This window comes from Pelobates fuscus, chromosome 2, assembly GCF_036172605.1.
Source record: "Pelobates fuscus isolate aPelFus1 chromosome 2, aPelFus1.pri, whole genome shotgun sequence".
NCBI classification, from domain to species: Eukaryota; Metazoa; Chordata; class Amphibia; order Anura; family Pelobatidae; genus Pelobates; species Pelobates fuscus.
Window position 1 is genome coordinate 29,703,211 of NC_086318.1, and position 13,265 is coordinate 29,716,475.

Consider the following 13,265-nt stretch of genomic DNA (forward strand, 5'->3'; position numbering starts at 1 on the left):
TTCTCTGGGGCTTTGATCTGGACGGCACTTTAAGTTATAAAGCGCCTTCTTTGCAGAAGCAATGGTTTTATACTTACCATATTCCATGATTATTTCATATTTCATCTTGGACCAGGACATTAACTGTATAGCTTGAGGACTTTCTAGATAAACACGGCACATTGAATCAAAGGTCCGCGTGATTAACCATTTCTTATGAATGTCATCATACATGCCCAATGAATTCATTGCTCTATCATAATTTTCCAGATGTTCAGATATGTTTCCTGAACCTCTACAAAATTGTGGGACAGTCTTTCTAAGGAATTTAATAACCTTTGGCGTTTCATAAACAGGCATTGTTAATTTACGATCTCTGTTTCTTTCCCTGTGTAAACGTCTATGTGATCTGGCTGCTGGAGAGGAATTAGATCCGTACAACAGTGCAGATGGCATATCAGTCACATGGCCTTCAGAGTGGACAGTGCAATCACTTTCACTCCCATCACTCTGAGCTTCTCGTTCACTGTCACAATTCTGATCAGCATCAGAATCCTGCCAGTGTACAGAACCATGTCTGTTTTCATTCCTATCACCTTGAACTGGACTCTCCCTCTCAAGTTTGACCAAGACCATTTTTTCAAACTGTTCTGCCCAAGATTGCCAAGATTGTTTGGCAATGACAGGAGATGGAGAATTCTGTTTCACAGGTGATATTTCTGAATTACTCACGTCTTTACTTTGAGACTGTTTTATGAAAAACTGGTCTGGTGTGGGAAAATCATAACAAGGAGGGGATTTACAGATATTCTTTTCTTGCATTTTTGTGCAACTTTTTGGCACACAATGATGACTACTAACCTCACTGTCTGATTTCTGACTCTCCTTTTCATACTCACCCAATTGCATTTTAAGCTGATTTATTTCCTGTGCACATTTATCCGTCAAAGCTTTCATTTCTTTTTTCATGATCAGCCTGACGAGTTTTATGCTCAGCAAGTAAATCTTGGTATTTCCCATCTTGAATGCCCAGATGGTCACTGTACGTGTCCAATTTGGCATTCAGTGACTTGTTTTCATCTAATGCCTTAAGAAGTGCTGTCATAAAGAAAGGCCAAGAGTGTATTATGAACGCCATTTCCCTTTCTATGTTCTTTTGTCCAGCAATTTCTTTAAGATATGTTATTATGTGTTCATCACTTAGAATGGTGTGTTTAGCTTCCCATTCTATGCTTTTCAACCAAATCTCATAGCTTGAATCATTTTGCATATGTTTATGAATATGGACTAGAGCATTTTTTCTTAGGTCTTTAATTATTTCAGTATTATCTGTTACAAATGCGTCGCTGGCCATATTTTTATACACGAATTTAATCTCAATACAAAACTCTTTTCTATATCAAGATTAAATTGCATGAATTACACCAATATTATTGTATATGGAATATAATTTCAATTTAAACGATCTCAGCAGTGTGCCTCCAATTTGTGGGGATATTTATGGGATGATAATAGTAAACAGTTGAGAATTGCCCACTATTTCAATTCTCAGATCCCAAAGATCGTTATCGTGTAAGTGAAACGTATTCCATATAAATAAAATCACAATTTGTTATAAAAACAATTTATTGTTTGTTAAAAAAAAAAATATTGTGACAATTTAAATAATAATAATAAGTAACATGCGTGACAATAATCAATGAATATTTAGTATAACATAGTATGCAATACAATGGCAATACGTTCCAATGGCTGACATGGCAATTGTCAAACAAGATTTATGACTGTCTTTCACAGAGACAAAGAAAAACTTTCTTTCACGGAGCTTGCAGCTTAAGGCCATAAAACGTAGCTAACAGTTAGAATAACCCTTTCAATGCTGGCTAGACCTCCTAGGTAATTAAGATCTATTCTCATGTAATTTTAAATAAAATAACATTTAAACCAGCTCATTAGTCATTTCCTGGAACCATCCAATAAGAGTAATCTGCCATGTTCTATAAGCATAATTTTAACTTGCCTAAACAGATATTTTATCTTATTTTAGAGCAAATCAATACACCTGGATAAAAATCACAATATGCTAACATGTGATAATATATATAATTATTATTTTCCCATCTGCAGATTGGGATGTTATAACTATATATTCTTTAGTAACTAAGATTTCTAAATGTCGAAATCTGATCGTGATTTATCCAGTCATATATCATGCTATTAGAAAATTTTAATTAATTTAGATTAATTAAATAAAACCAGTATAATTACCAGTTGAGTAGATATTTTCATCAGATTAGTAGGTAGTCTCAGGAACTTGTTTGTCATGGGTCTCTTTCTCTGCCTCCTGACTTAGCCTGCTTCCGACTTTTTCTTAGTCCGACTCTTTGACTCAGCCCTTTGCTTTCTTTGCATACATCTCTCTTCCCTTTGTCTTAACTTTTTAAAGGGAAAATTCACTAGGTGATAGACCAATAGAAAACTGGAGGTGTGGTTACCTTCCAGATAGCAATTTAAGTATTTGGTCTATAGAGGGCAGTCTCTAAACATACCTATCCAGGAAAGAGTTAACTTTTCCTGGTGGCTATTTTGACGTCATTTAGGCTTATCTATATGGTTGCCATAACTTAAGTTTACTTGTCAGTTGTCAGTTCATTTGCCTCAGTCTTTGTGTCTCCAATTCCTGCTGTAAATTCTAATATGACAGTTCGTAAACTAAGTTTCACCTTAAATTACAATTGGACCTTATACAATATCGAAAGTAAAATTAAATTATTTAATCTCTTCTGTCACAAATGTCTGGGTTTAGAATTGATTCTATTCAATTAGCATTTAGACAGTCTCTCCATCCCCCGTTCTCATTTCTTATCACTAGGTTTGTATATACTAAGCATTCCTTAGCTCTGGGAAAGTGGTTAGTTTACAGAAGGGATAGAAATCTTGTGTCTTTTGTTAGCTTGAAAATAACAAAATGGAGTCTGCTCTGTTCATAGTGATTCTGACAATATACATTTTAATTTCTATCATAGCACAAAATGTCTGCCGATATAAATGCCCTGACAAATCCCAAGAGCAGGGATTATAGCTGGTATTGTTTTCCTCTACGAGTACGAGACAAAGCTCTGTGTGGAGGGTAAACTGGGACTGGTTTTGTTGGTAGCCACAATTGGCCTTATATGCAGGTCCCCATGCAAGGGGTTTAATTTAACATAGTCCAGGGGCATTCCCCAGTGGACCTGAGATTAGACTAGGACAAAGTACATACTGTATTTACATTGGCTCTCAGGTCCAGGACACTCCCACACAAAACAGGATAATCCCTCCCCTGTGCCTGGGAGATTATTGGGTCAAGAACTGTATTAAACTCAATTATTTCCAGGCACAGAATACATACATTTTTGCAAAACCCCAAAATTACCTTTAAACACACAAACCCCTATAAAAGTTACATCCATTGATAGCACCAATCTGGAGGACCATCATATCCTAAAATCACACAGATAGGTTCAGGGTTTTGGGAATTTCCTGGAAGTCATAATATGCATATGGACCATATGCATGGTCCCATGCCCAAAACAGTTCCAGAGAATCAGGGTTTGCAGTCAGTCTAATTCGGTAGTTTAAAAACTGAACAAACTACCGAACATAGTCAATGTTCTTACCCTGAAGCTTGTTCACCTTGTTTGTGGGAACATTTCCACTGAACAGTGCCCTTCTAAGTTGTGTAGAACCGAACACAGGTGATCTTGGAAGTCTAGCGGTGTAAAGGAGTTTCAGTGTCCAAAAACAGTTCCATGAACTCGACGACCAAACACCACTGCCTGGGTTCACAGGAACAAGTTGGCTGCCACCTTGTGGTCGTGGTGGTTTGTGCGCCTGTTCGGTTCCCGAACCAAATATAAAATCCCATGAACCAAGTCTGTTCACATAGTTTTTAAAGGGCCCATAGTCTTTGGGCAGGAGGCTGGCAAGCAGGCCTCTCCAAGAACACATGGCAGACTCATTTCTGCTACAACAATAACACTTAAATTAATTTTAATACTATTCTACCAACCTATTCCTACCCTTACCTTTGTGTCACTTTACCCCACTCCCTCTAATATTCATTGAGCAATGCCCTCAACCACTCTGTTCCAGTGTGTCCAACTCATCTGATTACAATTACTTTGTTAGTGCTTTATAAATAATAATAATAATAATATATTGTGACGGTAGTCATCATCACTGTGGATGGAAGACAGAAACTTTGTGTGGGTCCTCAGATTCATTTTGTGAATTGCTTGGTAACCCTGTGCCCATTATTGGTGCAGGGTATGATGAATGTATTGCTTGTCTGTGCCTCTGCTCCTCCCCCTTTTTCCTGTCCTATTGTTTCCCCAGCAGGGCATTGTCCCAGGGACACTGCAAGACCAGTTTAAACTAGCTGCCTTGTCCCTCCTCAATCTCCCTTGCTATAGTTTGACCCAATCCTTCCTTATAGTACTCTATTCCTCCTATTTTATGTAAATGAGGCTGTTGGGGGCTTAAATATATGTGCTATGTCTATTAAAGTGAGTTGCTGTTTTAACCTTCACCAAGTGTCTACTGATGGAAAGTCTGTCCAGGGTGTAACAGTAACCTGGTCAAGTGGGAAAATGGCCCTCAGTGATCCCAGTCAAGCCTTGGCAACTTGGCCTGAAGTGCTCCAGGGTCCCTCATAGCTACAAGGAAGCAGACTTGGCGGAGGGGCTTGTCGGAGTACTGGAGCTCCGTTACATTTGGTGGCATCTGCAGGATCAATGTTCTCCTTGCAGGATACTGGCACTGGCATTGGAACAGAGCGCTGCTGGTCTCTGCACCCCACATGCAGCAACGCTGAAATTTGAGAGCAGAGAGGACAGCCTTTTGGTGATGGTGGAGCTGGCGGAGGTACACCTGGTGCCGATGGCCAGAGCTGGGGAGCAAGGAGATCAACCTTCTAGTGAAGGTGGAGTTTGAGGAGTGTGCAACTTGCCCAACTGAAGTGTTGGCATTGAGGTAGAGCACTACTGGCCTTTGTCCAAACCCACTGGTAACCCATGAGCCTGAGGCATCAGATACAGCTGGCCCCACAGAAGAGCGGATCCAAGAGCGATGCACCACTCACCTCATCCCTTCTCCACAAGCACTAGGGGATCTCTATCCAGTACAGGTAGATGGGACTTTGGTCTCTAGCTGTGGTCCACGGTGAGGCAGGACAGTGAGCTCCAATCCCCAACCCCATGTTAGAAGGGGCCCAGCCAACCTACCTTCCCTCCAGTGTCTGAGAGAGATCCAGGGAGATGGGACAGTTGGCATATATTATTCAGGAGATGCAGAGGTCAGCTGGGTGAATGCTGCTCTTGCATGGGGAATTTGTTTGCGGTACCAATTTATGATGGCCTTGGTGGGCTGACTGTATTGACTAACTTCAAAGTCAACTCGTCTGGGGTCTCATGTATTGGTCTCCTTCTGAATGTGAAAAAAATGTACTGGAAACTATCCTGGGCTAGAGACAAAGTGTTCCAGATTTGCTATTGCGGTTTGTGGGTGTCATGGTGGCCCACTGAGAGTGAAGACATATGGGGATAGGTTTGAGTTTGGTAGGGGGGGCCATGGCAGATTCACTTTCTCCACTTCCAAGTCTCCTCTTATGTTTAAGTCACCCTGTGCTTATTAGGGGCACAGGGTGACCAGGAAGCACAGTCTGGCCTGCTCAATCCAGGCTTCCATGAACTGATTGGCTATGAGAGCTCCGTGCGCCCGAATGGGACAAACTTACAAAGTATGTGGAACAGTGTTGTGGATGCTGCCAGAATGGATTGACTTTTTGGGACTTGTTACCCAACTAACTGAGGCATAGACTGAGTGGAGGTCTGGTACCTGGTTAGTCTACCTTTGGGCGGGAAGATATGTGATGGTAATCACCATCACTGGGGATGGAAAACAGACACTATATGTGGGTCCCCAGATTCGTTTTGTGTTTTGGTCACCCTGTGCCCATTATTGGTGCAGGGTATGTTGAATGTATTGCTTGTCTGTGCCTCTTCCCCTCCCCCTTTTTCCTGTCCTATTGTTTCCCCAGCAGGGACGCAGCCAGACCAATTGTTTCCCCGGTAGGGACACGACCAGACCCTTAAGGACCAAATTTCTGGAATAAAGGGAACCATGACATGTTACACGTGTCATGTGTCCTTAAGGGGTTAAACTAGCTACATGTCCCTCCTCAATCTCCCATCAGCCCTTGCTATTGTCTGATCCCACCTTCCTTTTACTAAAGTACTGTATCTACCCTATTGTATATAAATGATGCTGTTGGGGGCTTAAATATGTGTGCTATGTCTGTTATAGGGAGTTGTTGTATTAACCTTCACCCTGTGTCTTCTGGTGTTTGGGGAAACCTGCTGATGGAAAGTATGTCCAGGGCTGTAAACACAGCAGCATGGTTAAGGGTGGAAAAGGTCCTCAGTGATCCCAGTCATGCCTCGGCGACTGGGTCTGAAGTGCTCCAGGGTCCTTGATAGCTATGAGGAAGCAGACTTAGCGGAGGTACTCGGCTGAAATACTGGAGCTCTGTTACATATCATGTCATGAATATAAATTAAATGAGGGAGGGGTGAATGCCTAAAGATAGGAAAGTAGAAAGTGGCAGGGAGAGAGACTGAGATCTTATTATGCAGAAGATGATGTGCCACATCAGGATATCTGCCCCAGCCAGGCAGGAATATTCTCGATTAAATGTTAGGCAGTTTCGAAGGTAAACTTTTTTTTTTGCTGGCACAGCTGTTTTTTAAATAACTGCTAAAATCTATCCCTGCAATGCTATCTTCATTTATAGCATTAGATTTATAGCACACAGTACATCTTTATATAGGTTGGTAGGTAAACAATTCATGTAGAATTTTACTCAAAGACAGTTCGAGAAGTATTCTCTTGTAACCTCGAGTTTATCTTCATCTTCTAGGTGTCTCTGGAATTCATTGAGATTGAATTAGTATATTGTAAATTTACCTGCTCGTGCATCTGTGACTACATCATGATAATTGATGGACCCTCCATAAATGACCGAGTTCTGGGCAAATTCTGTGGGTTTGCTTTACCTCCTCCTATAGAATCTACGCAAAATGTAGTGATATTACGTTTTCACAGTGATAGCCTAAAAGGTGCAGCTGGATTCTACATGCGATATAATTTTGGTAAGGAAAATATATGAAATAGCAACACATTCTTCATTACAATAAATTAATACATTTATTTCACGTTTATAGGAGCTTATATACTATGGGTATGTTACAATCTATCTTTTGACATGTATCTAAAAGTATATTGTTTCTATTTTATCAAGATCAGTTTGGTGAATAAGAACTCTATACTTTAAGCTATGCAGAGAATACAATTATCCCAAAGAAGAGTTATTGGCACATTAGCAGAACCATCAGCCATTTATGCTATTCAGCAATATGGGGATTTTGCAGTTAATCCCCTTACAGGTCTGTAGTAGATCCGGATTTAAGCCAAACCAAATACCACTAGACAGCTGAAATTTAGATCTGAATACTTTAAATCCAGGCCCGGATGTGACTAGTGACTGGTTAAAGATGGATAGGGCTTGTTAAATAACAGGGGGGGTACAAAGCTTCCCACCATTCCCCACCCATGGGCATTGGGTGGGGGACTTTAAAATAAATAATTGGAGGAAGACAGATAAGTGTGTTGGGCCCCCAATTGGCTGTGGGTTCGAGCCCTAATTATAATATTAAAGGGGTTAATATTGTCCAATACTGCCCCCCACACATTATAGAGCAAGGATATAATATTTTAGATCTAATATTTTCCCCAGACCCTACCGATTGGTGGCAGATGGGGGCCCTAATAATAATACTCAGATGGGAGGATCTAGTGTCCCCCCCAGCTTCCATCCATGGGTGGTGGTAGACGGCTCTAAATAATAGAAGAAAGGGAGGGTGGAATATGAACTCTGTATAAGACCTGAGTAGTTCATTTAGGAATGAATAAAATGTCATCATTAATTCCACTGATTCAGCAATTCAGCAATTTGGATTTCCTAATCTCTGCCACACATTTTGATAAGGATATTAAATTAGGGATTCAAGTAGTAAATTATCTACTAAAACTTGATCTTTCAGCAGTTTAGTAGATAACTCCCTTTATATTTTTAAGTAGGATTTCCATATTAAAATATAACAAATAAAGGACCTATCTGCTAAACAGCATCCTAATTTAGTATCCTTAAATATGGCAATCCTACATAAAGGTACCAATTTAGGAAAGTATCTGCTAAACTGCCAAATGATCAAAATTTATAATTTCGTGACTTCCCCCTTTGAATTTTGGTTCACCCCAGTAAGTATTTTCCGAGTCTCTAATGGAATCAACTTTTTTCCCCCATTGTACATATCTACAGTTTTTATAGGAATTGTTCAATTCATTGGGTGGTTCAGCCGTGTACTGCACGGTGATGTCATTAGTCCATTACCCTCCGTAATGCATATTTTATCAGTCACTGTGCAGTACTGGTATTCTAGTCATTGATCTGCTTGAGATGAAAAGGTACATCTCCTGATACAGCAGGAATAGAGCTAAAAATAAGGAAACAGTGTGATTGTATCTCTCCAGTTCCATTACGACATACCATTAATGGTAGATAGCTGAATTAAAATGGTGGTAGCTTGAAAGAGCAGTTAGGACTATAACTATAACCAGCCTTGAGCCAATCTGGATATGTATGTCCCAGTGCAGCCCAAAGATTAAATAAACTCTAATCGTAAACCTAGCATAATCATGTAATTTAAAAGATACATAATGGTTGAAGCATATAGTAAGGGAAAACTCAAGTTCAGAGTTCTGAAAATATTTGGCCTCATAATGACCTCAAAATGGGCCTACTATAGCTCATGATGTTGATATTGTAGGAGCAAGATATATTTCAGGCCTCTATTGTGTTACAGAATGTTTCTAGACTAGTAGACGCCATAAGAACTCCTTTAGAACTGATTTTCTGAATTTCCCATGATGCTTTGCCAGCTACATTCTACTTTAAGGCTACCCCTGCTCTTTCTTGTAACACAATTCCTCATCTTACCTACTCCTTTTTCTTGCAGTGAGCTGATTTAGAAGATTTCTCGAGATCAAGCTGGAAAAGTGAAAATGCACATACCCATCTAACTTTTGTTTTAGAAATACGGAGATAAATGGTCCATCAATGCAATATTTCTGAAAACTAGCAATGGCAAATATTATGGAAGTTAGAAGCAGTTTGAACTGAACTATTCATGAACTATATCATGTACAAATACATAGTTTGTAGAACCTTGTTTTTGTCTTGTGATCATTTAAAATGTTTATCCAAAATAATGAAATAAATGATTGAAAAATGGTAAGGTGTCCTTCAAATGCACCAGTCTAGATCTGTCCATGTTATGAACTAGGACAAGTCCTTAATGTGTCCTTCATAGGAAAGTGGACAACAAATTCCCAGATAAATATTCGAACTTTTTTTGTCTTTCTTTGTTTTTATTGTAGCATAGGTTTAACATGTATTTCAATAGTACAGTCTTGGCAAGATAAATATAAGCAATAATGTGACAGCACAAGAACAAGGACATGTCTTGCCTTATTAGAATAGGATACAATATTATATATAAAAAAATACAATATACAAACAATATATATATATGTTAATGTTTAGACGAGGTGACTTTAAGATTAAACAAGCCACTTTGGTAGTAAAATAAAACAATTGGTATACTTGGAATATCGAACTAAGCTAAATAATAAAAGTGTAAATGGCATTGTGAGGATAAAAATAAATAAAAATTGTAGTAGCTTAGCTTTGCGCTAGACAACACAGGAAAGCAAGGCATGCATGTCATAACTTAAGATGCTTAACTTCTATATCTAGAAAACTAGCTACACATGCAAATATTAATTTGAGAGTGTTATTGTGCAGCAGGCTAGAAGCAGTTGTAATACCACTGGTAGTAAAATATGAACATAAAAGGAAAATGACAGAAGACATAAAAATAAAACAAAAACACCACAATTGCAATGGGACTGCTTTGCACTAGTGATGTCCCGGACTGTTCGCTGGCGAATAGTTCCTGGCGCACATCGCTTGTTCGCGTTCGCCACGGATGGCGAACACATGTGCTGTTCGGTCCGCCCCCTATTCGTCATCATTGAGTAAACTGTGACCCTGGCCTGTACCTCACAGTCAGCAGACACATTCCAGCCATTCAGCAGCAAACCCTCCCTCCCAGACCCTCCCACCTCCTGGACAGCATCCATTTTACATTAATTGTGAAGCTGCATTCTTAGTGAGAGTAGGGACAGTGTAGCTGCTGCTGATTTGATAGGGAAATTGATAGCTTGGCTAGTGTATTCAGTGTCCACTACAGTCCTGAAGGACTCATCTGATCTCTGCTGTAAGAACAGCACCCCAAAAAGCCCTTTCTAGGGCTAGAACATCAGTCTGCTTTTTTTTTTCTGTGTAATGTAATTGCAGTTGCCTGCATGCCAGCCAGCCTGTGTGTCAGGCTCACAGCATATACTGTGCCCACTTGCCCAGTGCCACCACTCACTCACTAATAGCTTGCATTTAAACAAAAAAAACCCGTTTTTTAATGTAGTATAATAGCAGTTAGTTTCCTTCACTAGTGTGTGTTTCAGGGCCTGCCCAGTGCCACCACTCACTCACTGGTGTCACAATAGCTTGCATTTAAAAAAAACTAAACTTTTTGGACTGTAATATAATAGCAGTCAGTTTCCTTCACTAGTGTGCATTTCAGGGTCTGCCAGAGCACAGTGTCACACCAGTGCAACTCATATCTGGTGTAACAGTAGTGTACATTTAAAAAAAAATAAAAAATTTTTGACTGTAATAGATTGAATAGCAGTTAGTTGTCTGCCAGCGTGTGGGTCAGGCTCACAGCGTATACTGTGCCCACTTGCCCAGTGCCACCACTCACTCACTGGTGTCACAATAGCTTGCATTTAACAAAAAAAATCTTTTTGGACTGTAATATAATAGCAGTCAGTTTCCTTCACGAGTGTGCGTTTCAGGGCCTGCCAGGGCACAGTGTCACACCAGTGCAACTCATATCTGGTGTAACAGTAGTGTACATTTTAAAATAAAAATACAATTTTGACTGTAATAGATTGAATAGCAGTTAGTTGTCTGCCAGCATGTGTGTCAGGCTCACAGCGTATACTGTGCCCACTTGCCCAGTGCCACCACTCATATCTGGTGTCACAATAGCTTGCATTTAACAAAAAAAAACACTTTTTGGACTGTAATATAATAGCAGTCAGTTTCCTTCACTAGTGTGTGTTTCAGGGCCTGCCAGGGCACAGTGTCACACCAGTGCCACTCATATCTGTTGTCACAGTAGCTTGCACGCATAGTACCACTAATCGAAAAAAAATGACAGGCAGAGGCAGGCCACCCCGCAGGGTCGTGGTCGTGGTCCTGTGATTCCCTTTGGCCCTAGAATAATGCCCAGTTTTCAGAGGCCACGTACCCTGAAATTGAAAAGTTCTGAGGACATAGTTGACTGGCTAACACAGGACACCCAATCTTCTACAGCTTCCGCTCGGAACCTCGACGCACCATTCTCCTCCAGCTTAGCTTCGGGCAACTCTCAAGTTACCACTCGCCCGCCTGCCGCCACCACCAACACTAGCACCACAGCCGCTTCACTTGGTATGTCAGAGGAGTTATTTACACATCAGTTGGAAGAAATGAGTGATGCGCAACCATTATTGCCAGAGGATGTAGATAACAGGGATATGTCTCAGTCAGGCAGCATTACACACGTACGGTGTGATGATGATGATGTTTTACCCACTGCTGCTTCCTTTGCTGAGTTGTCAGATACAAGTGAAGTGGTTGATGATGACGATGCGTCCGTGGATGTCACGTGGGTGCCCGCTAGAAGAGAAGAAGAACAGGGGGAAAGTTCAGATGGGGAGACAGAGAGGAGGAGGAGGAGACGAGTTGGAAGCAGGGGGAGGTCGTCGCAAGGAGCTAGTGGCACAGTCAGACAGCATGCATCGGCACCCGGGGTCAGCCAGACAGCACGCCAATCAACGCATGCTGTTGCCACCACCAGAATGCCGTCATTGCAGAGCTCAGCAGTGTGGCATTTTTTTTGTGTGTCTGCCTCTGACAACAGCGATGCCATTTGCAACCTGTGCCAAAAGAAACTGAGTCGTGGGAAGTCCAACACCCACCTAGGTACAACTGCTTTGCGAAGGCACATGATCGCACATCACAAACACCAATGGGATCAACACATGAGTAAAAGCAGCACACTAACTCAAAGCCGCCATCCTCCTCCTGGTCCAGCATCTTCAGCCACGTTATCCACTGCTGTCCTCCATGCCCCCTCAACCATCCGCACCTCCGTCTCTCGCCTTGAGCAGTTCCTGCTCATCTGCCCACAGTCAGGTGTCTGTCAAGGACATGTTTGAGCGTAAGAAGCCAATGTCACAAAGTCACCCCCTTGCCCGGCGTCTGACAGCTTGCTTGACAGAACTATTAGCCCGCCAGCTTTTACAATACAAGCTGGTGGAGTCTGAGGTGTTCAAAAAATTTGTAGCTATTGGGACACCGCAGTGGAAGGTACCCGGCCAAAATTTATTTGCACAAAAGGCAATCCCCAACCTGTACTCGATTGTGCAAAAGGAAGTAATGGCATGTCTGGCACACAGTGTTGGGGCAAGGGTCCATCTGACCACTGATACCAGGTCTGCAAAGCATGGTCAGGGCAGGTATATCACCTACACTGCGCATTGGGTAAACCTGCTGACGGCTGCCAAGCATGGAATGCGTGGCTCTGCAGAGGAGTTGGTGAAACCGCCACGACTTGCAGGCAGGCATGCTTCCATCTCCTCTACTCCTCCTACTCCATCCTCTTCCATAACCTCCTCGGCTGAGTCCTCTTTTGCTGCTGCGTCTTGCTGCACATCAACAGCACCCCCTCAGCTCCCCAGGTACTGTTCCACATCCCGGATACAGCAGTGTCACGCCGTCTTGGGGTTGACTTGCCTGAAAGCAGAGAGTCACACCGGACCAGCACTCCTGTCTGCCCTGAATGCACAGGTGGATCAGTGGCTGACTCCGCACCAACTGGAGATCGGCAAAGTGTTTTTTGACAACGGAAGAAATTTGTTGGCGGCATTGCATTTGGGCAAGTTGACACATGTGCCGTGCATGGCACATGTGTGTAATCTGATCGTACAACGCTTTGTGCATAAGTACCCAGGCTTCC

The 13,265-nt window shown here is 41.7% G+C and overlaps 1 protein-coding gene across 2 annotated transcripts in view; it reads left to right on the plus strand.

The window, feature by feature from the left end:
- Nucleotides 1-9,219, plus strand: part of LOC134586499 (hatching enzyme 1.2-like) — a 218,975-nt gene extending 209,756 nt beyond the window's left edge. Inside the window, exons 12-13 of one of the 2 annotated variants that reach the window (XM_063442043.1) lie at nt 6,938-7,169; nt 9,096-9,219. In XM_063442043.1, the coding sequence (XP_063298113.1) occupies nt 6,938-7,169; nt 9,096-9,103 (240 nt within the window). In that variant the 3' untranslated portion in view covers nt 9,104-9,219. Of the gene's footprint in view, nt 1-6,937; nt 7,170-9,095 lie in introns of those variants that run through there. The other variant, XM_063442045.1, reaches the window with a different exon arrangement.
- Nucleotides 9,220-13,265: the final 4,046 nt, after the last annotated feature.